At 42.0% G+C, this 27,854-nt stretch overlaps 1 protein-coding gene across 2 annotated transcripts in view; it reads left to right on the forward strand.

Annotated features, from left to right (window-relative positions):
- Positions 1-27,854, forward strand: part of TMTC2 (transmembrane O-mannosyltransferase targeting cadherins 2) — a 414,704-nt gene that overhangs the window by 274,792 nt on the left and 112,058 nt on the right. For both annotated transcript variants that reach the window (XM_075344778.1, XM_075344777.1), the window contains exon 8: positions 23,784-23,905. In XM_075344778.1, coding sequence (XP_075200893.1) covers positions 23,784-23,905 — 122 coding nt within the window. The remainder of the gene's footprint in view (positions 1-23,783; positions 23,906-27,854) is intronic.

Raw genomic sequence — 27,854 nt, forward strand, 5'->3', positions numbered from 1 at the left:
TGGAGCTAAAGCAACATTTTTGTGGGAAAAAGTCAAATTGTCTCTTCAGGGAGGAAGGAGACGAACTCTAGTGCCACTATTAGAAATGGTAATCCTAAAAGTCAAAAGTGACCCTTTAACGAGCCTTTTCATATGACTTAGGATTTATACCAGATCAGAACCTCATTTTGCAAACACGGTGTTTCGGGGTGATTGCCCCTCGTCAGTGCAAAGTATGAGATCTGATCTGGCTGTATAAGAAGCTATAGTGGGGTCTAAAGCGGGCTTTACCTGCAACGACATCGCTAACGAGATGTCGCTGGGGTCACGGAATTCGTGACGCACATCCAGCCTCGTTAGCGACATCGTTGCGTATGATACGCAGGAACGACCGTTATCGATCAAAAATACTCACCATATCATTGATCGTTGGCCAGTCGTTCCTATCCCGATTATCGTTGCTGTTGCAGGACGTAGGTTGTTCGTCGTTCCTGCGACATCACAAATTGCTATGTGTGACACCGCAGGAACGAGGAACATCATCGTACCTGCGGCCACCCGCAATGAGGAAGGAAGGAGGTGGGCGGGATGTTACGCTCGCTCATCTCCACCCCTCCGCTTCTATTGGGCGGTCGCTTAGTGACGCCACACGAACCGCCCCCTTAGAAAAGAGGCGGTTCGCCAGCCACAGCGACATCGCTAGGCAGGTAAGTATGTGTGACGGGTGTAAGCGATGTTGTGCGCCACGGGCAGCGATTTGCCTGTGACGCACAACCGACGGGGGCAGGTGCTTTTAAAAGCGACTTGTGTAAAAGTATAATTTTCATTTTTTTTCTCTAACATTGCTTTAGTTCCTGTGAAGAACGTAAAGAGTTAATAAATGTCTTGAATGTGATTTTGAGTACTTTGAGGGGTGCAGTTTTTAGACTGGTGTCACTTTTGGGTATTTTTTATCATATAGGCCTCTCCAAGTCACTTCAAATGTGATATGGTCTCTAAATAATGGTTTTGCAAATTTTGTTAGGAAAATGAGAAGTTGTTGATTGAACTTTGAACCCTTCTAACAAAATAATTTATGTTTTAAAAATTGCCCTGATTTAAAGTAGAGATGTGGGGAATGTTATTTATTAACTCTTTTATGTGGCATAAATAACTGTGTTAAGCGCACAAAATTGATTATTTTCTAAATTTTTGCCAAATTTCTGATTTTTTTTTTTTTTGAGTAAACGCAAAAAATGACATCCTAAATTTACCACTATCAGGAAGTACAATATGTCACGAAAAACAATCTCAGAATCACCGGGATCCATTGAAGCGTTCCAGAGTTGTAACTTCATCAAGTCACACTGGTCAGAATTGAAAAACTTGGCCTGGTCATGAAGGTGAAAACAGGCTGGTGGTGAAGGGGTTAATATTAGGGATGATCAAATACCTCAAATATTCGGCTTTGCGAATATTTTCCAAATAGGTCGCCACTATACTCGATGAGCATTGTAAGTCTATGGGAAGCCCGAATAGTTGTTATTCGTATTTCCCATAGACTTACTTTGCACATCGAGTATTCGCGAATAGTCGAATAGCGTCAACCTATTCGGAAAGTATTCGCGAAGCCGAATATTTGAGGTATTCGATCATCCCTAGTTAATATTATTATTATTACTATGCCACCATTACTTCTACACCAGAGATTTCTTTCGATAAGATTGCTAATGATAACCAGTGCTGGAGTCAACATTGGTGAGCATATTGCAATGAAGAAACTTCCAGTCCTCTTCTAATTTTCCCTTTCCTGGTGGTGTGTGTAATTTTAGTGTGGTCATATTTTGGTATGTTTTTAATGTCTCTTTAGTTTTGCATGTAGAGGTTATAAAATCCATTTAGCATTGGTTGTTACACTCTGGAACTGGTATGTAATTTATGAATAGCACCATTTAGCACTGTGAAAGTGTTAATCTGTCACTTCCATTTTTCCATTATTTCCTCCTGCATACTGCATTGCTCTTCAGATTTCATAAATGTTATGACTTTATTGGCAAGCGATTTTCTACACCTGATTTTACATTCCGCTTTTATTATTACAGCTTCTTTCAGAACCAGATAATGGTAGTACAGCAATAAAACGAGATAGTGATTCGTCACTGTTTGGTTATTAATGTGAACTAGACTGACCTAGTCATTAACACACACTATATAATGGAGATACAGATGTCCAAGCTTATACAGTACATGTATAAAAAAGCCTTTATAAAACATAAAGAACACTTGGCTCGTTCACCTTGAAGTACTTGTCATTTCAGGGGACTGTTTAGAACAAGCTGTTGTCTCTCTACATGAGGAATAGCAGTATTGTATCCTGCATTTTTTACAATATTTTTCCTCTAATTTACTTTTGCTTCAGAGTCTGTCGGGTAGAGATTAACGTCGGTGATGTCTCTTATACACAGTATGCAGAGGCGTATGGATTCGTGATCTCTTTATTTCTATATAGCACATGTTCAGAAGAAGAAACATGGTGAACACAACTGCAGTACTAGAAGCGCTTGCGGGGAATTAAACACTTGCTTCAGACATCAGGACCTTTTTCACATATGATAAAAACGGCCCAATTTTCACCAGTGTCTTCAGTGTCGCCAGTTTTTCACCGATGAGAAAAAAAAAGTTTCTCCACCTTCTATCAGTCATTGAAAAACACACATATAGCATCCGATTACTGTCCGTTTGTATCATGGACCCATAGACTTTTATTATTGCTGAGTTTGATCTAACACTCTGAGCAATACCAGACATGTCTCCACAATTTTGCACTGACCGCTCTGTCTGCAGGAAAATCGTGGACATATTAACAGCCCCATACACTTTCATAGGTCACGAGTACTTGTATGTAAAAAACTGATGTATGAATGAACCTGTGTTTCGTCCTGCCCTCTTTATAGACGTTAGTGGGCATCTGTGATTTGACTTGCTTACACTTCACCGTGCTTTTAACAGTACAGATTTTTAACATTCAAAAGTTAGTTCAAATTCAAGGCCTCCCATATGATGAGAGGTTGAAAAAGTTAGATATGTTTAGCTTAGAAAAAAGACGTCGCAGAGGAGATCTCATTTATATGTATAAATACATGTGTGGTCAATATAAAGGACTGGCACATGACTTATTTCTTCCAAAGACAGTACTAAGGACCAGGGGGCATACACTGTGAGTGGAAGAAAAGCGATTCCGACAGCTAAATAGGAAAGGGTTCTTTACAGTTAGAGCAGTCAGACTATGGAATGCCCTACCACAAGAGGTAGTAATGGCAGATACTATAACAGCTTTCAAAAAAGGGCTGGATGATTTCCTCAGTACACACATTGTCGGTTATAAATGACTTAGTGACAAAATATATAATTGGTGAAGGAAGGTTGAACTAGATGGACCTAGGTCTTTTTTTCAACCTATGTAACTATGTAATTTAGATGAGGTCAGGAGGCAGAAAAAAGGAAATGGTTCATAAGTGGAAAAAGATGCACATGAAAGCCTTGTAATTTACCTTTTACAAGGTTTCTTATCACTTGCACTGTTGATTTATGCAAAATTCATTACAATGACTTTGGTCATTCTTTCTGTATCATTAGATAGTGATTAATAAAGCATTATTTACATATACTATATACAATGCCTTGCGAAAGTATTAGGCTCCCTTGAATTTTTCAACCTTTTCCCACATTTCAGGCTTCAAACATAAAGATAAAAATGTTAATGTTATGGTGAAGGATCAACAAAAAGTGGGACACAATTGTGAAGTTGAACGAAATGTATTTTAAACTTTTTTAAAAAATAACTGAAAATTGGGGCGTGCAATATTATTTGGCCCCTTTAAGTTAATACTTTTGTAGCGCCACCTTTTTCTGCGATTACAGCTGCAAGTCACTTGGGCTTTATCTCTATCAGTTTTGCACATCGAGAGACTGAAATTCTTGCCCATTCTTCCTTTGCAAACAGCTCGAGTTGAGTGAGGTTGGATGGAGAGCGTTTGTGAACAGCAGTTTTCAGCTCTTTCCACGGATTCTCGATTGGATTCAGGTCTGGACTTTGACTTGGCCATTCTAACACCTGGATACGGTTATTTGTGAACCATTCCATTGTAGATATTGCTGTATGTTTGGTATCATTGTCTTGTTGGAAGACAAATCTCCATCCCAGTCTCAGGTCTTTTGCAGACTCCAACAGGTTTTCTTCAAGAATGGTCCTGTATTTGGCTCCATCCATCTTCCCATCAATTTTAGCCATCTTCCCGGTCCCTGCTAAAGAAAATCCGGACCAAACCATGATGCTGCCACCACCATGTCTGACAGTGGGGATGGTGTGTCCAGGGTAATGAGCTGTTACTTTTCCGCCAAACATATCGTTTGGCTTTGTGCCTAAATAGTTTGATTTTGGTTTCATCTGACCATAGCACTTTCTTCCACATGTTTGGTGGGTCTCCCAGGTGACATTGCAAACTTTAAACGACAATTTGTATGGATATGTTTGAGAAATGGCTTTCTCCTTGCCACTCTTCCATAAAGGCCAGATTTGTGCCTATGTTGTCCTATGTTGTGCCTTATGTTGTCCTATAGGCAGACTCTCCCACCTCATCTGTAGATCTCTGTAGTTCATCCTGAGTGATCATGGGCCTCTTGGCTGCATCTCTGATCAGTTTTCTCCTTGTTTGAGATGAAAGTTTGGATGGACGGCCGAATCTTGGTAGATTTGCAGTGGTATGATACTCCTTCCATTTCAATATGATCGCTTGCACAGTGCTCCTTGGGATGTTTAAAGTTTTGGAAATCTTTTTGTAACCAAATCTGGCTTTAAACTTCTCCACAACAGTATCACGGACCTGCCTGTTATGTTCCTTGGTCTTCATGATGCTATCTGCGCTTTAAATTATGCATTGTGCATTTATACGGAGACTTCATTACACACAGATGGCTTATATTTATCATTATCAGTCATTTAGGACAACATTGGATCATTCAGAGATCCTCAATGAACTTCTGGATTGAGTTTGCTGCACTGAAAGTAAAGGGGATGAATAATATTGCACGCCCCAATTTTCAACTTTTTTATTTTTTAATAAAGTTTAAAATAAGCAATACATTTCGTTCAACTTCACAATTGTGTCCCACTTGTTGTTGATTCTTCACCATAACATTAACATTTTTATCTTTATGTTTGAAGCCTGAAATATGGGAAAAGGTTGAAAAATTCAAGGGGGCCGAAAACCTTTGCAAGGCACTGTATTTGGTACACATACATATGTAGAAATATATATATTAGTAAGAATTTCTTAAAATACATTAAATAGCATTTGGCAAAGTTGTTTTTGTTATACATTACTGGTTGAATAAAACAAAGCAACCTGGGTCTTTCTAGTCCACCTTTAAGTCCTTGCTTTAAAGGCAACCTGTCACCAGGGTTTCCCAATATAAACTAAAGCCACCACCTATAATGCCTCTTTTGCAGCAGTCTCACAACCATTATATAAGTCCCCAATACTCTCTATATATTACAAAAAATATCTTTTATAATTCTCTCATATAGCGCGGTCCAACATGTTGGGCTTCACAGACAGGTCTTGCACGGTGCTTCCTCTCCACACAATCACTGTCCTCTTGCCCTGTTTCATGTGGATGATGGAAGCTTTGTTATTCAAACAGCGCCCCTGGCAATTGGGTTTATAGTGGTGGCTTTAATTATTTTTTGTTAAATATTTGTCGGCTTGCTGATCACTGCAGGCTAAATTTCTGAATCAGATGTGTCTGGTACACAGTGCGCACCACCATCGCTGTGCAGTTTTGCCGCTTTAATAACATAACTTATGAGGAGTTTGATGGGTGGGCGCGACCATATTCTGTCTCGCCCGTATTGGCGTAGCTATTAGGAACTGGCATATAATCCCCAAAAGTTGCAATATTTTTGCGCAACTGCTGAGTTGTACAAAATGATTTCTTCTTATTATGGTGTTTGCCAGATTTCTCCAGTCATGCCAGATTTCTGTCGTAAGGACCTTGGTGAATCGGCCTCACACTTTGCTGAGCTGGCTATGGACTGTAGGGAGAGATGAGACTCCAGGCTGTCTTCTCCAGTCACCACTTTAGTTGGCTGACTGGGTTTTCCCATGTGTCTCCATAATGAGAGACCTGTCATTTTAATTAGAGCGGCTTGCGTAGCACCAGACTAGTCTCATCTCTCTCTATAGTCACTGGCTGGTTTCTCAAACTATATTTTCTTAAATTAATGGAGTGTTTCAGAGAGAAAAAGATATCTGGCTGCATCCGGACAGCCCGGCTCTGATTCCAGCTGCCCTTGGTTTTGGCAGCATGAATCAGCTCACAGATTCCCTTTCAATTGCCATTGCTCTGTCCTAGCTTCTTCTGTATGTCTTAATTTTTGCTTTCCGACGGTAATATATTATCTTCTGTGTTGATTACCTTGCCGGGCATAGTGTCATCTACAGATATTGTATTATAAGGGTTCACAAGTGGAAAACCCTTTTGTGGTGTATTTTTCATGCAGAAAAAAACACGCCGTTTTATGGTAGCAACAAAATAAATAAGATGTTTAAAGTTTAATTCACATTTTGCATTTTTTCCTTTTTTTTTAATTTATTTTTTTTAAAAAAACACAGTATGTGAATTCTTTCAGCATTTTTTTTAAGCCATTTAATTGAATGCATGAAAAATGTGTTATGTATATTATGTGCAAAAAAGCAGTGTTTTTACTGGTACTCCTTTTTCTTTTTTGTGTTTTAAGATGGCGTTAAATAAAATGTAAGTTTTAATTCTAAACCTAGATGAGAAACTGTGGAAAGAAAAGCGCAATAGGGTCTTACCCCAAAAAGGGAGGAAGATATGTAATAAAAACACACTCGCCTATAATGGTTGTGCCAGTCACAACCACTATACAGGCATATATAAGATCCAGGTCCAGGCAGCAGTCCCAAAGTTGGCTGATAACAGAGAGTGGTAGAAGAACGGTCTTAATTCCGCGCCAAGGACTCAATGGATCCAGGAAGAGATCAATGCTTCTTTAATAACATGCACAAGTCTACGTGTTTCTGAAGACACAGCTCCCTTCATCAGGACATTGGCAAGAGAACATCAAAAAATGTTTTGATGTTCTCTTGCCAATGTCCTGATGAAGGGAGCTGTGTCTCCAGAAACGCGTAGACTTGTGCATGTTATTAAAGAAGCATTAATCTCTTCCTGGATCCATTGAGTCCTTGGCGTGGAATTAAGACCCTTCTTCTATCACTCTCTGTTATTAATTCTAAACCTGGAAGATCCAACATGTTAATGGTTAACCATGGTGTAAAATGTTTGTTGCCATCTGGATTTTCTTAGTTTTATTCTTCTGTCTATACAGCGCATGGTGTAAGAAATGTGTTAATATAAGTGAAGGCATTGACTACGGAGAAGGAAACCTTTCTCCAAATGAGTCACATTGTTATACTTTCCTAGTGGAGACCCTTCACATCAAGTCTGGAAATGCCCTATTTTTCTCCGTTCTGTGACATTAATCTTCGGAGTACAAATCAGACAGGGCATACGAAGCTAGAGAAATTAATTTGTCTGGCGTTCCGGAGTGCGCTACGAAGGTTAGAGCCAGCTCAAAAGTATTAGGAAAGAAATATATTTTGTTTAAAGTTTCAATTAAAACTTTGGGTCAAAAGCTGTAATGATCCTTAAGGGAGTTTGTGTGCTTTAATGCCAAAATTAAAGATTGCTTAAGGATCAAGTTCAGGTTTAGATGTCTTTTCCTTTCCTGGAAACTTGATATTGTACGGTTTATTGTATTACATTGCATGTAAAACCACATGGGGCCACCTGTTACAGTAATTTGTGCTTCTAGACGTTTAGTGGTGCGAAAATGTAAGCTTTCTAGTGTAATACTGTTATTTTAGAACTGAAATGTGGGGGCACAACTTAATTTTTGCTTTCCACAATTGGGTGATCAGATTTTTGACTTAGCCCTGACAAAATGAAAATGTTATGATTTTAAACTGGATTAAAGACAAGTACAACTTCCACATTCCCATATCAGGTGCAGATTCTACGGAATTTGTATTATATTTTTAGTAGATTTTACTTTTAAGCCCTATTTTTAGAGTTAACGTGCTTAATTCAAATTTTTTTGTCAGTAACCGGGAAGCCATAAGAAATGATTGCCTTAAAGGGACACTACATAAAAAATTAATTATGAAAAAACAAAAATGTAAAAATTATTTTTTACACACTTCTGGAATAAACTGATAAAAAGTAGCATATAAAGCAATATAAAGCAACCTATTAAGATGTTAATTCATGAAAAAAAAAACCTTCAAAGAACTTAAAGGGGTATTCCCATTTGAAAGATCCTATCCCAATATCTAGTAGGTGTAATAATATTAGCAAAATTAGGAGAACTATACTACATTTCTAAATTTTGCGAATTAGAAATGTAGTATAGTTCTCCTGATTAGCGATATTGCTTACCTCATGTGCAGGGCATTGCAGCTTAGGTATCCATTGTCCTGACCGCTCATATAGTGCGTTTATTAGGTGCTAGTGGTTATGACCATGGATACCTAAGCTACTGCAGTGCCCTGCACCTGAGGTAAGCGACATAATCATGAGAACTATTCTTCATTTCTAATTGGAGGTATTTGATAATATCATTACATCTTATAGTTGGGAATACCCCTTTAAGGTAAAACCTAGTATTGTTTTATCTGTCAGCAGATTTCACAATACAGGCTGTATAGTGTATTTATATGTGTCAGAATGGGTTTAATCGCTGCAGCTAGTACTGATTGATGCTCAGTAGCTTTTCCTGAGTAGTGCAGCATTTCAGCTACAGCATCAGGGAGGAGGGACACTAGGCGCTGCTTTCAATCAGGCTGGGTGAAGATTGAGTTTGCATTTTCAAAGCGGAAAATAAGTAAAATCTGGAGACTGGTCCACATTCACAAAGTCAGTCCCTGTAAACTCAACCATCTTATACGTGTACTTAATCCACATAATGATAATTTACCGTTCTTTATTTTAGACATTAGAACATTTACAATATTCCAGTATTTGGAATTTTCTTTCTTATTTCTTTCAATAAATTATAATTAATCATAAAGATTATAAGTTACATATTTCTACTGCCCATGACATTTTAGTAAGATTTAATATGGTTTGTGAAGTTTTTAATAACATTGTTAAAGCCACTCTGAGTGCAGTTTACTGCACTGGTATAATAGTGTATCAGACAGAGTACCAATTGTAGATTTTATAAAATTACAGCGTAGTGCTGATACAACCATTACTGACATAATGAAAATAGTAATACTTACCTCTCTCCCTGTACTGAAAAGAGCATGAGTAGTAGAGAACCTGTTATTGTCTCCAAAGCGGAACCAGGAATATTTTTTTTTTCGTATTTTTTAAAAACCTTTTATTTACACTTTTTATTGATTTTACTAGTCCTTTTAGGGGACTTGAAGCTAACACTGTCGGATCGCTTTTGCTCTTCAGATTGATGCTTCAGCATCTCTTTGAATAGTGGAAATGCTGATCTCCTGTAAATGCTGGCACTCACAGGAGCTATGTCATGACAAAGAAAGGGGTCATCAGAGAATACCCGGCTGTCATGACCACCCATCCGCGCCTTGCCATCATATCATGAGGCTGCAGATGGTGGAGGAGTATAGCGCAAACCCCGGTAACGCCCATGAAATTCCACTGTCAGAGATTGACAATGGGATATATCTAGAGTTGAGTGAGTACCTAACTATTCACACTCGCTATATTCATAACGAGTACTGTCTAGTACTCGCATATTCGTTCCGAATAGCATCTGAAATGCAAGTCAATGGGGAAAAACTCGCAAAGTAATGAGTAACCTGAATGCCGTGCTATTCATGCAAGTAGTGAATAGTGCGGAATTCAGGTTACTCGTTCTTGTTACTTTGTGAGTATTCCCCATTGACTTACATTGCATATGCAATTCGGAATGCATACGCGAGTATTAGACAGTACTCACTATGAGTATAGTGGATACAAATAGTTAGGTACTCGCTGAACTCTAGATATAACTAGTTAACAGGAGCAGGTGGACTTACGATCCACCCTTGCCTGTTTGTTGCACATGTCGGCTGATTGGATTAGCTGAGATGCAGAGAAACATGCGGGGTCGCCGTGTTAAGGCCCAGTCACACTAAACAACTTACCAGCGATCCCAACAACGATCCAACCTGATAGGGATCGCTGGTAAGTTGCTAGGAGGTTGCTGGTGAGATGTCACACTGCGACGCTCCAGCGATCCCACCAGCAACCTGACCTGGCAGGGATCGCTGGAGCGTGGCTACACGAGTTGCTGGTGAGCTCACCAGCAACCAGTGTCCCAGCCCCCAGCCAGCAGCGCCGCGTGGAAGATGCTGCGCTTGGTAACTAAGGTAAATATCGGGTAACCAACCCGATATTTACCTTGGTTACCAGCGCACGCAGCTACACGTGCAGAGAGCAGGGAGCAGCGCACACCGCTTAGCGCTGGCTCCCTGCTCTCCTAATTACAGCACACATCGGGTTAATTACCCGATGTGTACTGCAGCTAAATGTGCACAGAGCAGGGAGCAGCGCACAATGCTTAGCGCTGGCTCCCTGCTCTCCTAGTTACAGCACACATCGGGTTAATTACCCGATGTGTGCTGCAGCTACATGTGCACAGAGCAGGGAGCAGCGCACAATGCTTAGTGCTGTCTCCCTGCTCTCCTAGCTACAGTACACATGGGGTTAATTAACGATGTGTACTCTGCTAGCCGTGCAAGAAGCAGGAGCCGGCACTGACAGTGAGAGCGGAGGAGGCTGGTAACGAAGGTAAATATCGGGTAACCAAGGACAGGGCTTCTTGGTTACCCGATGTTTACCGTGGTTACCAGTGTCCGCAGAAGCCGGCTCCTGCTGCCTGCACATTTAGTTGTTGCTGTCTCGCTGTCACACACAGCGATCTGAGCTTCACAGCGGGACAGCAACAACTAAAAAATGGCCCAGGACATTCAGCAACAACCAACGACCTCACAGCAGGGGCCGGGTTGTTGCTGGATGTCACACACAGCGACATCACTAGCAACATCGCTGTTACGTCACAAAAGTTGTTCGTTAGCAGCGATGTTGCTAGCGATGTTGCTTAGTGTGATGGGGCCTTTAGTCCACATTAAAGGGACAGACATGGCCTTAGATGTACAGTTAGGTCCAAGGTTGTGAAAGGGTTAAAAAAATTGAGGACCACTTTATTCTTGGAACACCCTGTATTGTGATTTTGTATTTGATGACGCTGGGTCTCACCATTATTAGAAATGAAAAATTCTGGTTAATTTATTTTTTCATGTGTCTTGAACTTTGTATAACATTATGTAAGTACAAAATTTGTCAATTATGTTACTAAACTCAATGCTCAAACGTTGGTGTTTGAAAGTTTGTCTATGTAAAGATGCTCTACATTTTTAGGTCTTTACTTTGTTACTCATTACCTGTCCACTTTTGCATTAGGCTGTGGAAGCTGTTGTCACTTTTAGGGCAGACAGTAAAGCGGGCTTTACACGCTACGATATTTCTAGCAATTGCTAGTAATATCGTACTCAAAAGCACCCGCCCCCGTCGTGCATGCGATATCGTGTGATCGCTGCCGCAGCGAACATTATCGCTACGGCAGCGCCACACGCACTTACCTGGTCGGCGGTGTCGCTGTGACTGCCGAACAATCCCTCCCTCAAGGGGGAGGTGCGTTTGGCGTCACGGCGACTTCACCGCAACGTCACTAAGCGGCTGGCCAATCAAAGTGGAGGGGCGGAGATGAGCGGGACGAACATCCCGCCCACCTCCTTCCTTCCTCATTGCGGGAGGGACGCAGGTAAGGTGAGGTTCCTCGCTCCTGCGGTGTCACACACAGCTATGTGTGCTGCCGCAGGAACGAGGAACAACATCTATAAATAACCATTAACAATTTTTGGTTTTAGGACGACCTCTCCATGGTGAACGATTTTCACCACTTTGGAGGATGTTTAAGGTCGCTGGCAAGTGTTAAGGGGGCTTTACACGCTACGATATCGTTAATGTTTTATCGTCGGGGTCACGTCGTTAGTGACGCACATCCGGCGTCATTAACGGTATCGCAGCGTGTAAAACTTACCAGCAACCTTAAATGTCCTCCAAAGTGGTGAAAATCGTTCACCATGGAGAGGTCGTCCTAAAACCAAAAATTGTTAATGATTGTTTATAGAAGTTGTTCCTCGTTCCTGCGGCAGCACATATCGCTGTGTGTGACACCGCAGGAGCGAGGAACATCTCCTTACCTGCGTCCCGCTCGCAATGAGGAAGGAATGAGGTGGGCGGGATGTTCGTCCCGCTCATCTCTGCCCCTCTGCTTTGATTGGCCGGCCGCTTAGTGACATCACTGTGACGCCGAACGCACCTCCCCCTTGAGGGAGGGATTGTTCGGCAGTCACAGCGACGCCGCCGACCAGGTAAGTGCGTGTGATAATGTTCGCTGCGGCAGCGATCACATGATATCGCATGCACAACGGGGCGGGTGCTTTTGCGTACGATATCGCTAGCAATTGCTAGAAATATCGTAGCGTGTAAAGCCCGCATTACACGCTGCAATACCGTTAATGACACCGGATGTGCGTCACTAACGACGTGACCCCGATGATAAAACATTAACGATATCGTAGCATGTATAGCCCCCTTTACACCCACAAATTAATACCAAAGCAGTATTTTTTTTTGCACAGGAGACTATTGACTTTATAAGCTAGTTGAGCAACCTTGAAACCATCATGGTTGAGAGGTTGTTCTCTTCCCTGAAAATACAAAGGAGCAGATGCAGCAACAGCTTTTACTCACTTGGGGCCCAATACATCAAGACCCGCATTGTTTATGCCTGTCTTGATGAGATGTGCTGAAGTTAGAAATTCCTATTTCATGAAGAGGCACAAATCTTACTTTGGTCTTTGCTGGAGTAACATTTTATGCATAGCAAGTGCCACCACCCATCATGAATTGACAAACAGTCTCCATCCTACCACAGCTCCGCTCACTGCTGGAGCTGGGCGAAAATGGCATGAGAACGCCAAAAGTTGGATCATTTTAGTGCAACCTCCACTTGCTCCAAAAAGATATAACTTTTCAAAGCTTTTTACACCAGAATTCTGGCACAAAATCTTGATGAATCGAACCCAATGTCCTCTCTCAAATTCAGACGTCTGTGATTTATCTTTCATGTGAATACAGGGACTGTTGGTTTTTTTGAGTTTTAGATTGGGCGTTTCATCAGTGTTTTTTCAGTGTCTGTTTTTACCATCTGTCTTTCATCAGTGATTTTCTCATATGAAAAAATAAAGAAAATACAAAGCTTCTCCCGTCCATTACATTGTTAATCATGGACTGCACACGTATGGCATCTTTGCACTGTCCATGATTTTAATAGACTTTAAGCCCCTATTACATATAGCGATGTCGTTAGCGAGATCGCTGAAACGTTACAGGTTTTTTGACGCAACAGCGACCTCGCTTGCGATCTCACTAAGTGTGACACATAGCAGCGACTGCCCCCCACCCCACTCCGATATTACTGATCGTACCTGAACGTCCTGGTTCATTTTTTGATCATTGGTGTCTTGCTGGGCAGCATGCATCGTTGTGTTTGACGCCATAACAACGACAAGCGACCAGCGACGCGGGCGTGTTTTTATGCTTTGTCTTTTCAATGCCCCCGCAGCTCCGATTGGTGGTCACAACTGTGTTATGATTGGGCGACCTTGCCATAAAGAGACCCTAAACAATGCCTACCTTGCAATCAGAAGGTGTAGGAAGATCCACAAATAATAGCGCATTAGCGACTCAGATTGGGACGCTGGAGGCATAATACGATCCACAGGCATGCACGCACTCTGGAACAAAGGAAGGAAGCGCTACTGCGTTGCCTTCTAATGGCAAGGTCGCCCAATCCGAGAATGACAGCGCAGCAGTAGTGACTACCAATTAGAGCAGAGGGGCATGGAAAAGGCAATGCAAAGGCACGCCTGGGTGGAAACACTACGCCTCTATCGAGATCTGAGTCGTCAGAATAGCTGCTGTGTGACAGGGTCCCAACGACCGCCGTGGTCATTATATAGATTGCCGTATAGTTGTTGTGTCGGTAATTAGATCTGTTTGCCAGATCACTAGCGACCATGTAGCGACGTACCAGCGATCCTGACCAGGTCGTATCGTTGTCGGGATCGCTGGAACGTCGCTACGTGTAACGGGACCCATAGACTTGTTGTATAGGTAATTTTGATCCTTGATGTGGACACGTCTCCACAAAAAAAACAAGACATATGAATGGTCCCATACAGAAGTTTATAAAATGTGTGTGACTCACGGACGTCTGAATGAGGCCTTACACAAGCTTTGTTTGTATCTTTATCCTGTGTCGGAATAATTGGTTCAGTTCACAAACGTTGTAAAAAGTATCTCTAACTTCTGCTTTTTCTGAATTCTGAGCAGTAAATTTGATATTGCACTGGATACAGAACTCCAACTGACTTGTAGATGGAGGCATGCAGAGCGTGTGACAGGAACTACGCGGGTTATAATGAGAAGGCAAATGCAGAGATTACAATCTGCTTTTTCTTTGGCTGAAATGTTCTGATTATATTTTCTCATCTTATCTGACTCTGTACAAACAACCACATGTATATCTAATGTTATCATAAACCTGCAATATATTAGTCCGCTATAAATCACCATTTTGGACAGTATAGAAATAAAATTCTAGAGTTAAATTTAACATATATTAAGTAAAACTAAATGCTGTTTATGCAGCAATCCTTTGGCATGAAGCATGTAATCGGTTATGGGTGATTGTAAAAACTTATGAAACAGAACACGACGCACAGCATAGGGTATTTCAATTCATTACTGGTGAATTTCTCACTTAATTGATCGGAATTTTGTGTGTATGTAAAATCCACCACCGCACTAATAAATAATTCTGTCAGTCTCTAATTAACTTGTCTCGATCTGGATGGCCATGTGTAGCATCGCTTAAAGGCGATGCCCTGTAGGCACATTAACTTCTCAATAAAACTAATTAGAGTGACTCCAGCCTGACATTACATCAAAGGTTAAACTGCTTTCCATATATCTAGTGTCCTTTGGTGTCTAGCTAAGTTACGAGAATTTTGGCATTGTGTTGTTCCTGGTGGGAATTCAGTTTTGGTATTCTAATTATTTTAGCTAAGCGTATGTTCTCAAGCAGCCAAAGTAAAATTGTGGCTGCAGAACAAATGAGAAGAAGGTTCCTTCCAAGGTTCTTGGCTTCCCACTCAAGTTTTCCACGACCCCGCTTAATGCAAGTTCCCTATAAATCAGGTATGACCAGGCAGTTAAAAGATTACACAAACTTTAGTAGATAGAGAGAATAATAGTATTCCGTGCAGAGATGATATTTGCGGTCTCGCCAGAGCTGGAACAATGCAATCATAAATTCCAACTGGAAGTAAAGTTGACAAATTGCTCTAGCGGCTAATATAGCTTTAGAGGCTGGTTTTAGTCTTCACCTGGTTATGGTATGTTTATCCCAGCATGAGCGGAGCTGTCTTAGCTGGAGAAATCTTCCCTATGCTATTCCATTTTTCTCTGCGTTTTACTTTATAACTTGTCATTCGATGAGTTGTGATGTAGTAAACAACACTCGAGACAAAGAATTTTCTCCCATATCTTTTGTGATAAAATCCGGAAGGAAAGGTATGCTTGGAAATAATCATTTCTTGAACCTTCGAGGAGAGTTGTGTCCTGTAGCAGCCTGATAACATTTTAAGGACTTTAATAATGACATTTGTTGTCAGCAGTTACATGTTAAGGGACCTGCCTGCTTCCTCTCGATGTGATAACAGTATGATTCACAATGTGTTTATCTACAACAGTCTCTTCAAATCCTCTACCGACTTGGATGGCTAATTATGCTGTGTTCACACCTTTATTTTTTTCCATTCAGACATATTGGCAATTTATTATTCTTCAAATGGGATTTTTCGTGCCAGTTACAATTTAAACCCTGAATGTATAGCAGTTATTGGAAATGAATAGCAGTCTTTGGACAGGCATTGATGCTAGAATATGTTAGAAATGTTCAGTCCATAGGGGTCCACTATGATCCATGTCTGGAAGAAGGTGACTATAGCGCTATGAAAGTGCCATGCCAATTTGTATCGTGTCTTAGCTTTCTCTAGAGGACCCATGGTCTGGCAGTTTTTGGCAATGTGACATCCCCTTTATAAACTTTGTCTAATACCAGATTGCAGTTCTTACTGTCATCAATAATTTTGGCTGGCTCTTAGGATGTTTTATTTTTTCAATTTTGTGTGTATGTTCTTTGAGGCTAATGCCGTCATCATGAGTTCTTACATGTTCTTCCTAATGTACTAGGAGACCTAAATGAAGAACATTAACGTTTTCATGTGAAAGCTGTTTACTATTCTATTATGTACATAGATATAATTGATTTAATTTATAGGCTCCATCCTGAAAAAGGGAATGTGATGACAACACGGCCCTTCTAATTTATTTCAAATGCAGTGTTGTTAGGAAAACAAGTTGTGTGAAATTATCACAAAATTCATTAATGTACCCACATATACAGACAGAATAGGAATATGTTGTCAATGTACAATGATTTCATCTTTATGACAACAATGTATTTCATAGGAATCAGAGCTGGAACCATTGCCCGTGATTCATCAAAGGTTTACATGTTAGGACACTGGTGTAAAAAGCTTTGAAAATTCCCAGAATTTTTGTGCCACCATGACCTGTTCAAAACGTTGGCTACTTTTATTGGCAGTTTTGCCAGCAAGGTGTGATGCCACCTCTCATCTAATTCATGATGAGCTGTGACATTCCTTATGCCAGAAACGTTAAAGCATTCATTGACTGTAATAAGATTAATGGTGAGGTGCACGGAGGCACAATCTTCTTGATTTCTCAAGAGCATCTGACTCCTCCATGACCCCTCATTATGACCGGTGTGAAAATTGCTGGTCTTTATGAATCCATGCCAAAGTCTTCACAATTTCTTTATAGACACTTAACCTGTAACATCACGTGATTATTATAAATTATATTATATTATATATTATTGTAAAATTGTTAGAGAGATTGTCCTCTACATTAAAATTCATGCCCTTTCCTTAGGATGGATCATCAATGTCTGATCGGCCAGGGTCGATCAGCTGCAAATGGTGCTAGCACCATAATGAAGAAATTTATAACCCTTGTCACTGTAGCTAACCCCCTTGGACATGGAGGGCAAAGAAAAATTGAAAGGTTGCAACTCAGGATAGTATGGATGGTGGACAAGCAGCCCCAATCAAGTTTGAAAGAAATTCCAGCTGTCCTGCAGGCTCAGTGTGCATCAGTGTTAGCGTGAATTTACGGTTGACATATGAATCAAATCAAACGCCATGGAAGAAGAACCAGGAGGACCCCACTGCTGACACGGTGACATAAAAAAGGTAGACTTCAGCTTGCCAAAATGTACAGAAACTAAAATCCTTTTCGTAAACCGTCTTTCGGAAAGATGAAATCAAGATAGAGCTTTTTGGTAAATCTATCGTTTACTGATATAGAATGAGGCCTACAAACAAAATAGCACAGTTCCTCAAGTCAAATATGGCCAAAATTCAAAGATGTTTTGAGGTTGTTTTGCTGCCATTGGCACTGGATCTGAAGACTACCAAAAGATTTTGTCTTTGTCGTGACTAGTGTCATAAAGCTGGGTTTGCCTCCAAGGTCCTGTGTTTTCCAGCAGGACAATGACACCAAACATACTTCAAGAAACACTGAGAAATGGATGGAAAAAAGCACTGGGAAGTTCTAAAGTGGTCAGAAATGAGTACGGATCTAAGTCCCATTGAGCACCCGTGAAGAGATATTAAAATTGCTGTTGGGAGACTGAGAGACCACTAGCAGTTTGCAAAAGTCCAAAATTGCAGTTGAGAGGTGTAAGAAGCTTGTTGATGGTTGTAGAAAGCGATTGATTGCAGTTATTTATTCCAAAGGGTGTGCAACCAAATATTACGTTGAGAGTGCCAACTATTTTGTTCGACTCACTTTTGGAGTTTTGTGTGAAATTGGGTCTAATTTGCCTTTTTTTTTTGTGTTGCTTTTATACACAAAATGTAAATAAGCATGTGCATAGCAAAACATGTAAGTACAATAGTTTTCTGGGAGAAATATTTGATTTCCTGGAACAATTTCAGGGATGGCAACATTTATGGCCATGACTGTGTGTGTGTACATAGATAATCTACACAAGTACTGTATATATATGTGTGTATGTGCATATATATATTTATATAATTGTATATATACACACACAAATATATATATATATATATATATATATATATATATATATACTAGAAGGTGGCCCGATTCTACGCATCGGGTATTCTAGAATTTATTGTTTAGTTAATGTATGATTTTTGTTATATATATCGATGTTGTTGTGTGTAGTTGCCAAGTGTTTGTGTAGGGCGCTGTAAATGTTCTGGGTGTTGTCTGGGTGTGGGGGTGTGTGAGAGCGGTGTTGTTTGTGTGTTGCGTTTTGTGTGTTGCGTTGTTTGTGGAGTGCTGTGTGTCTGCAGTGTTGTCTGTGTGTGGTGCTGTGTGTGTTGCGCGGTTTGTGTGGGTGTGGAGTGCGTGTGTGTGTTTTGGGGGAGGTATGTTTTGTGCAATGTGTGTGTGTTGCGCGGTATGTGCGTATATTTGTGTATGCCGCGGTGTTTGTGTGTTGGGTGTTGTGTGTGTGTGCGGCGTTGTCTGTGTGTGTAGGTGTCTGTGTAGGGCGGTGTTTGTGGTTCCCAGTTTGTGTGTGGTGTGTTGTGCGGTGCGCGTGTGGCGGTGTGTGTGTGTTTTGGGGGGAGGTGTGCACCCCCATTGTGCTCCATCCCCCATGCTGCGCACCCCCCATCGTGCTCCATCCCCCATGCTGCACACCCCCCATCGTGCTCCATCCCCCATGCTGCGCACCCCCCATCGTGCTCCATCCCCCATGCTGCGCACCTCCCATCGTGCTCTATCCCCCATGCTGCGCACCCCCCATCGTGCTCCATCCGCCATGCTGCGCACTCCCCATCGTGCTCCATCCCCCATGCTGCGCACTCCCCATCGTGCTCCATCCCCCATGCTGCGCACCCCCCATCGTGCCCCATCCCCCATGCTGCGTACCCCCCATTATGCTCCATCCCCCATGCTGCGCACCCCCCATCATGCTCCATCCCCCATGCTGCGCACCCCCCATCGTGCTCCATCCCCCATGCTGCGCACCCCCTATCGTGCTCCATCCCCCATGCTGCGCACCCCCCATCGTGCTCCATCCCCCATGCTGCGCACCCCCCATCGTGCTCCATCCCCCATGCTGTGCACCCCCACCGTGCTCCATCCCCCATGCTGCGCACCCCCCATCGTGCTCCATCCCCCATGCTGTGCACCCCCCATCGTGCTCCATCCCCCATGCTGCGCACCCCCTATCGTGCTCCATCCCCCATGCTGCGCACCCCCCATCGTGCTCCATCCCCCATGCTGCGCACCCCCATCGTGCTCCATCCCCCATGCTGCGCACCCCCCATCGTGCTCCATCCCCCATGCTGCGCACCCCCCATCGTGCTCCATCCCCCATGCTGCGCACCCCCCATCGTGCTCCATCCCCCATGCTGCGTACCCCCCATCGTGCTCCATCCCCCATGCTGCGCACCCCCCATCGTGCTCCATCCCCCATGCTGCGCACCCCCCATCGTGCTCCATCCCCCACGCTGCGCACCCCCCATCGTGCTCCATCCCCCATGCTGCGCACCCCCTATCGTGATCCATCCCCCATGCTGCGCACCCCCCATCGTGCTCCATCCCCCATGCTGCGCACTCCCCATCGTGCTCCACAGTCACACATCAGACAGTATACACGCACACATCTGATCGCATACACTCACACCCCACTTCTCCCTGTGCCCTCCAGTGGGCGGTCCCAGCAGCTGTGCTGCACGCCGTGCTCCTCTGCCTTCTGCCGACACTCACAGATCCGATCGCATACACTCACACATCAGAACACACACTCACATCCGATCGCATACACGCACACATCCGATCGCATACACGCACACATCCGATCGCATACACGCACACATCCGATCGCATACACGCACACACACTGACGATATCGCACGTATGCGCTCACACACTCACAACATCCGGAGATACCACATGCTTTCGGCCATGTGATCCTCCGGCAGGTCCTGGAAGGTCACTGCACGCACATTATCACCGCCGAGAAGTAAGCGATATCACTGGATGTTGTGAGTGTGTGGATGCGATCTGATGTGTGTGTGAGGTGTGTGTGAGAGTGAGTGAGTGTGATCTGATGTGTGTGTGTCTGTTCTTTTGTGTGTGCGTGTGTGTGTGTGTGCCGTCGCTGCAGGACCTTGATGTGCTCACCTGCTCCCCGTCGGCGTCTGGTGAGTATGACTGCGGGGTCTTCTTTCTTCTGTCTACTCTCTTCTGGGGGTGCCCGCTGCCTATAATGAAGTGTCTTGCAGTGTCTTTAACTCTTTCACCGCTGCATGACACTTCATTATTGACCGCAGCGTATGCCAGCTCCCTGCACATGTGTACCGGGAGCCGGTGTACGCTGGTAACCATGATACACATCGGGTAACTAAGGGAAGCGCTTCCTATAGTTACGCGATGTTTATCATGGTTACCAGCGTACACCGGCTCCGTCACGATCCCAGCATCGCAAGGTTATGTCTGGGCTGGGGGAGTCGGGGCTTCGTTTGAATTCAGGGGAAGGGGCGTGGCCGAGCGGTCGATGCGTGCGGAGGGTCGGGGCAAGCTGCCAATCCATGCAGGGGGCGGGGCCAGGCCGAGGCGAGTGGCCAATCCATGGAGGTGGGCGGGGCCAGGCCGAGCCCGGCGGCCAATCCGAAAGTTGTCACTGTAACGACACAATTTTGGAGCAAGACAGAATAAGGCAATTATATATATATAGATATACTTGTGTAGATTGTCTATGCTAAGGTAAGTGTGCACATGTGTGTGTACAGTATATATACAGTACAGACCAAAAGTTTAAAAGTTTGGACTCACCTTCTCATCTCTAGAATAACTGTTAAGAGGAGACTGTGCAGCAGGCCTTCATGGTAAAATAGCTGCTAGGTAACCACTGCTAAGGACAGGCAACAAGCAGAAGAGACTTGTTTGGGCTAAAGAACACAAGGAATGGACATTAGACCAGTGGAAATCTATGCTTTGGTCTATTCAGTCCAAATTTGATATCTTTGGATTCAACCACCATGTCTTTGTAGAAAAGGTGAATGGATGGACTCTACATACCTGGTTCCAACCATTAAGCATGGAGGAGGAGGTGGTGTGATGGTGTGGGGGTGCTTTGCTGGTGATAAAAACGGTGGCTATACCTGAGTATAGAATATGACTGAGCTGAACCAATGTAGCGGTCTTACATATAACTTATGGTCCATAGCTCTAAGATTGTATGCTTAATTATACTCTTGAGTAACCTTTCCTCGGTACTCGCCGCAGCGCATCTCCTAGTAACAACTTACCTTGCCTAATTACCACAGATGGTCCTTTTGATGAAGACTATAATATGGTTGAAACGTTAATTTTGGACATCATTATGCATGAATTCTTTTTTTCAAAAATTTAATAAAATATAAAAAAGAAACCTTTTTGTGTCTGACTACATTGAGGTAGTGTGCCGGAGCTCTCCTTTTATTATTCTTTGCTGGTGACACTGTTGGGGATTTATCCAAAATTGAAGGCATACAGAACCAACATGCCTACCACAGCAGCGGCGTGCTATTCCATCCGGTTAGCGTTTAGTTGGACCATCATTTATTTTTCAACAGGATAATGACCCCAAACACACCTCCAGGCTCTGTAAGGGCTATTTGACTAAGAAAGAAAGTGATGGGGTGCTACGCCAGATGACCTGGTCTCCACAGTCACCAGACCTGAACCCAATCGAGATGGTTTGGGGTGAACTGGACCGCAGAGTGAAGACAAAAGGGCCAACAAGGGCTAAGCATCTCTGTTGGAAAACCATTTCCAAAGACTACCTCTTGAAGCTCATCAAGAGAATGCCAAGAGTGTGCAAACCAGTAATGAAAGCAAAAGGTGGCTACTTTGAAGAACCTAGAATATAAGCCATATTTTCAGTTGTTTCACTTTTTTTTTTTTTTTTTTTTTTTAAGTATTTCATTCCACATGTTTTAATTCATAATTTTGATGCCTTCACTGTGAATCTACAATTTTCAGAGTCCTGAAAATAAAGAAAACTCTCTGAATGAGAAGGTGTATCCAAACTTTTAGTTTGTACTGTATATGTATATACATGTGTGTATATATCTATATACTTGTGTAGGTTGGCTATGCTGAGATAAGTGTTGGAAGCAAACTGTGAATGTAGAAAACTACAAACCTACATCCGGATATTTCAGTTGTGCTGCCTAATTTACTTTTTATGTCTAGATTGCTTCCAGTAAAATCATATATGATTTTTCTGCAATTGTAATTTTTGGGGGAATTGTCGTGCTTGAGCCAACTTCCCGTTTGTAAATCTAGCCCTAAATCTCTAAAGCTTGTGTGCGTTCCAGAGGAAAATAATTCCTGTTCCCATCAATCACAGCAAATTAACAAAATGTTTTTGCCAATACAAAATGCTCTGGAGAATGTGATCTGAAAGAATAACCTAAATAATTTCATTGTAGTTCTAAAATTGCGCTCTCGGAGGAAATGTAACAATTGACCATAAAGCTTGTGGTTGTTTTGAAAGTGTGCCTGACCCGTAATCTTTTACCTACAAACACATAAATCAGTTTTTCCTGTTTTAAGTGTACTTTTTCTGCTCTTGTTATAATGCGATCTGCCTTGCTGCTGATTAGAAGTACAAGAACTTGACCTGTCGATGGTCAGCAATGGGTTTAGATAAACCTTTTTCTGCAGTCGAAAGGATCGAGTCGGATGCACAACTGTCAAAAACAGCTGTATATCCTGGAGACAACGTACAGATTGGAAAAATGTAGAGACATTGTTGGGACTTTGATAGTAAGATTTAGTTAATGAGCATGTTTTGTGATTTATAACCATAGTGACATGCCATTATACATAAGAATTGCAGATGAAAAAATAGTGCTATATCTTTAATCAAAATGCTGCCTCATTTGCAGTTAAAGCAGTAATACATATTGTTGAAAATGTTGACTTAGCCTTTAGGGTCACGTATTGTACCCTAAACTATACTGGGTATGGTTGCATTCTTGTTACAGATGATTTATCTTTAGCTTAAACTTGTGTTACTTATCATTTCAAAAAGGAAGGATTTTTTTAAGCATGCTCTTGTAAATTCTTCGTATTATCTTTGCCTTTTGTTTCTATCCCTATGAGACGTATGAACTTCTAGAAAGAAACTGCTTTGCATTGTAAATCTCCCAAATGAGGTTGGCTCAATTCAGAAAGTTCAGACACTATGAAATGCGGTGTATCCCCTTTCAGATTAACTGCAAAGAGAATGAACTTAAGAACTTCCTTCCACCCTTTCCACCATGACTCAATGTTTTCCCCTCCATATCTTTGCGTACCAGATGGATAACTTTGTATCTGCTGCTCCGATTAAGTTTTTTTGCGTGGTTACAATATGTTTTAGCATGAAGTAATTGATACAAGTAATGTTGAACCCTTATCTGATCTTTTAACAGGAGAAGCCTACATGAGGTTAAACAAGGTGTCTGATGCCGAGCACTGGTACACAGAGTCTCTAAGATCAAAGCCCGACCACATCCCAGCACATCTTACTTATGGCAAGCTTCTGACCCTTACGGTAAGAAAAGTCGATTTATTTGTGACTCTTCACAGTACCTTTTCATAACACAAGTGGTTTAGAAAAACATTATAGAAAAAGTTTGTAAAATTGCAATGGATTTGCTTTATATTTTATTAATGAAGATGCAGGCTTCTGTAGTTTAATTAATCCTACTTTGGTTTTCACTGATTTATAGGGAACCAACCAGCAGGATTTTCACATATAAAGTAAAGGCTGTACCATAATGGTGTTACGATGGTAAATCAAATAATACCTTCAGTTTAAACATTGGATGTTTGATTGCAGAAAAAAACTTTATCAAATGTCCAGAAATTAATGCTTTGGTTGAGTGGCGTGTGCATCAGGGTGGGACTTTTTGAGTAGAATCTTCAGTAATGATTTCTCCCGTCTGCTTGCCTCCTTCCGTCTATTTAAATTGTTGCCACCATGACTAACACTATGGCCGGCGTGTACACAGTATTAGGCTATGTGCGCACGTGTGCGTATTGCATGCAGTTACTCTGCGTTCTGCACCGCAGCGTAACTGCATGCGTACTGCGTCCCCAGCACAATCTATGAAGATTGTGCATGAGACGTGAGCACGTGGCGTATTAGAACGCAGCAATTCGGCTGCTGCCCGAAGTGTGCGTTCTAAGAAGTGACATGTCACTTCTTTTGTGCGCTTTGCATGCTGTCTATAGGGAGAGGCAGCATGCAGAGCACACGAATTCTGCAGGCACCAGGCGCTTCAGAACGGAGCTTTTCAGCTGCGCTCTGAAGCGAACATTTTGTGTGCGGTGCAGAGCGCACACGTGCGCACATAGCCTTATTGTGAAGTTTTTCTCCAACTCTTCAATAAAATGGCACCAAAATAAGCACATGTTCATACACGCTCTCCAGCACCATTTTACTGAGGTCGCAGTAGTTGGCCATAAATGGCGGCAGTACATGCCCTGATAAGGAAAAAAAAAAAAAAAAGTGCATGTCCTGCCACCGATCATATTTGTCTTTACAGTCTTCAATAAAATGGTGCTGGAGATCGCGTTGTGTGCATGCTCTGCTCCCAGCTCCGTTTTATTGAAGAATTGGAGAAAAACCTGAAAATAATACTGCGCGTGTACTGGCGATAGTGTAAATGCGGCGGCAGAGGGGGGGAAGAAATCTAAATAGAGAGAAGGAAGCAAACAGCCAGGGGAGGAAACATTACTGAAGACCCAACCCACAAAGTCCTGCCGCGATGCACATACCACTCAACAAATGCACTAATTTATGGATCATTTTTCAATCTCTAAACTGAAGGTATGATTTGATTCTCCATCCTAGCGCCTGTAAAGCACTACCTTCACTTTATATGGGAAAATCCTGCTGGTTGGTTCCCTTTAATATACTGATGCTATGCATCTGTTTGTTTATGAATTTCCTGCTATAGTTGATAAACTTTGTACAAGCCTTATAATAATAAATTCACCGATTTAATCAAATCCCAGTAACCACTATGCCAAGCATTGTCTGGCATATATCTGCACTTTCCTTCAGAATTGTACAGAAAACTTTGGACAATACTTTGCAATCAACTTTGGGCAATACTTTGCAAATAGTCAATCAAATGTTGAACTCACTGAATGCATTTAAAGGGAATCTGTAGTAGGATTCACCCTCCTAAGCCATCTATATTGGCACGTAGGTCATAAGAAGCTGACTAAAATGACACCTTGATATATTCTATCTGATGTCTTTTACAGAGAAATTCACATTTTTCGTAATATGTAAATAAGCTGTTAAGATCTATGAGCAGGACACAGATCTCCCTGAGAATCTCCCTTTAGAGATTATTTTAAATGAAAGGAGACAATACCAGTGTGAGAAATGTAGATAAGGAGAACAGGTTGTCAGTCATTACATGTCTCACACTGGTAATGAAGTCTTTTATTTAAAATAATTTCTGGAGGAAGACTCCAAAGGGTATCTATGTGCAGGCCCGTAGGTCTTAACAACTCACTTACATATTGGGGAAAAAAATATTTCTCTGGAATAAGACATCTAATTGCAGCCATCAAGATTTTCTTCAGCTTCATATGACCTACATGTCCAAATAGACAACTTAGGAGTGTTGATCTCACTGACAGATTTCCTGTAAGCAGCATGTAAAATAAAAGGCAAATGGTAATGAGAGATGTAATTCCATCAAAAGCATGTTCAGTTTGAACCCTCACTAAGACTGTATTCCAATTTTGAATACAGTTTATCAATGAGTTCAATATGAATTCTAAAGAGAATATTGTGCTGCTGTTGTTGTTTTGTTTATTTTTAAAAACAAACAATACATAAATAACAAATTACATATCACATACATTATAATCCCATCCCTTCCTTAGCCCCCAGATGGTTAGAAAAGAAACCGAAACAAAGTAGAAAAAGAAAAAAACATTTTTTTAGCCTTTCTCAATCCACTTTATCTAGTGAGATGCCATGTTATTATATCTTCTCCTTTTTCCCCACCATAGACAAAAAGATGTACTTTTACCATTAAACTTAAACCCTGCTCGATCCAGCATGACTACCCATGAGAATTGCTGTTTCGTATTCATATTGCTTAGTGATAATTGCTATTTATATGCATACGTTTCTCTTTTCCTGGAAAATGTTATTCTTTTTGCTACTACTGGATATTTTTTGCATGTCTAAAGTTGAGAACTATAGACTACACTTAAGTTTTGGGAACAGTTAGTTCAGTTGAATACGTGACCTCTACTACTTTATACACCAAGCAGGAGGTCTTCTCTGTAGTCTGGTACCGCTTCTTAAAAATAGCTAAAATATTACAGTACAGAAGCGGCTATAGGTCAGTGCCTAGCTGGAGGTTTGAGGCTTCATGTCATTATAATTGATTGTATCTTAGAGTACCGATCATCTGTCTGTGGCTGCTCTTTTTATTTAAGAAAACAGTGGGCAGCCAAAAACTGATGATATTACTAAATATGACTTCTCAGAAAAAAAGGCAAGAAGAGTTCTTAATCTTTACTATCAAAAGTCAGAACCCAACTTCCAAGTTGTGGGATCCAAAGAGGGAAATGTCACAACCCTCCACGTCCCTTTTCTTTCTAAAGTGAACCTGTCAGGAGCAATATGCACCCAGAATCACGAGCAGTTCTGGGTGCATATTGCTAATCCATGCCTAACCGTCCCTGTATCTAGTAGCATACGTAAAGAGATCTTTAGGAAAAGTATTTCAAAAGATCTGTTATATGCTAATGAGGCCAGGGACTAGTTAAAAGGGCATTAAGGCCCAGTCACACACAACGATTTACCAGCGATCCCGAAAACGATGCGACCTGATAGGGATCGCAGGTAAGTCGCTGGGAGGTTGCAGGTGAGATGTCACACAGTCAGATCTTACCAGCGATGCAGGAACAATACAGGTCGCAGTAGCGACCTGTATCACGATCTCAGCAGTCATTGTGACCCTGTCACACAGTGTCAAACACAGTGATGTGTCTTGCCCAGCAGGACATCGCCTTTGAAAAAAATGGCCTGGACCATTCTGTAACAACTAGAGATCTCACAGCAGGGGCCTGATCGCTGGTAGGTGTCACACATAACAAGATCGCTAACGGGATCGCTACTGCGTCACGGAAACCGTGACTCAGCTGCGATCTCGCTAGCGATCTCATTATGTGTGACGGTACCTTTAGTTCCCTTGGCTAGTCGGCCCCCTGCTAAAATGCTAATGAATGTGCAGCGTGAGAAGTAACAGAGTTTGAAGCCGGGATGCATACACCCAGTTTCATAGTACGCATGACTGGAAATCCGGGACTTCTGATCATGCGCACTGAGCCAAAAAACAGCTTCGGGGTGGTAGTAGAGAGCTGTGAGATTGACCATACCTCTAATGTGCCACATTTATTAGCATGTTAGGACACCCACAGGATCATGCTTACATTCTAATGAATGCCGACTAGTTAAGGGA

The sequence above is a fragment of the Anomaloglossus baeobatrachus genome, chromosome 4 (assembly GCF_048569485.1).
Source record: "Anomaloglossus baeobatrachus isolate aAnoBae1 chromosome 4, aAnoBae1.hap1, whole genome shotgun sequence".
Lineage (NCBI taxonomy): Eukaryota > Metazoa > Chordata > Amphibia > Anura > Aromobatidae > Anomaloglossus > Anomaloglossus baeobatrachus.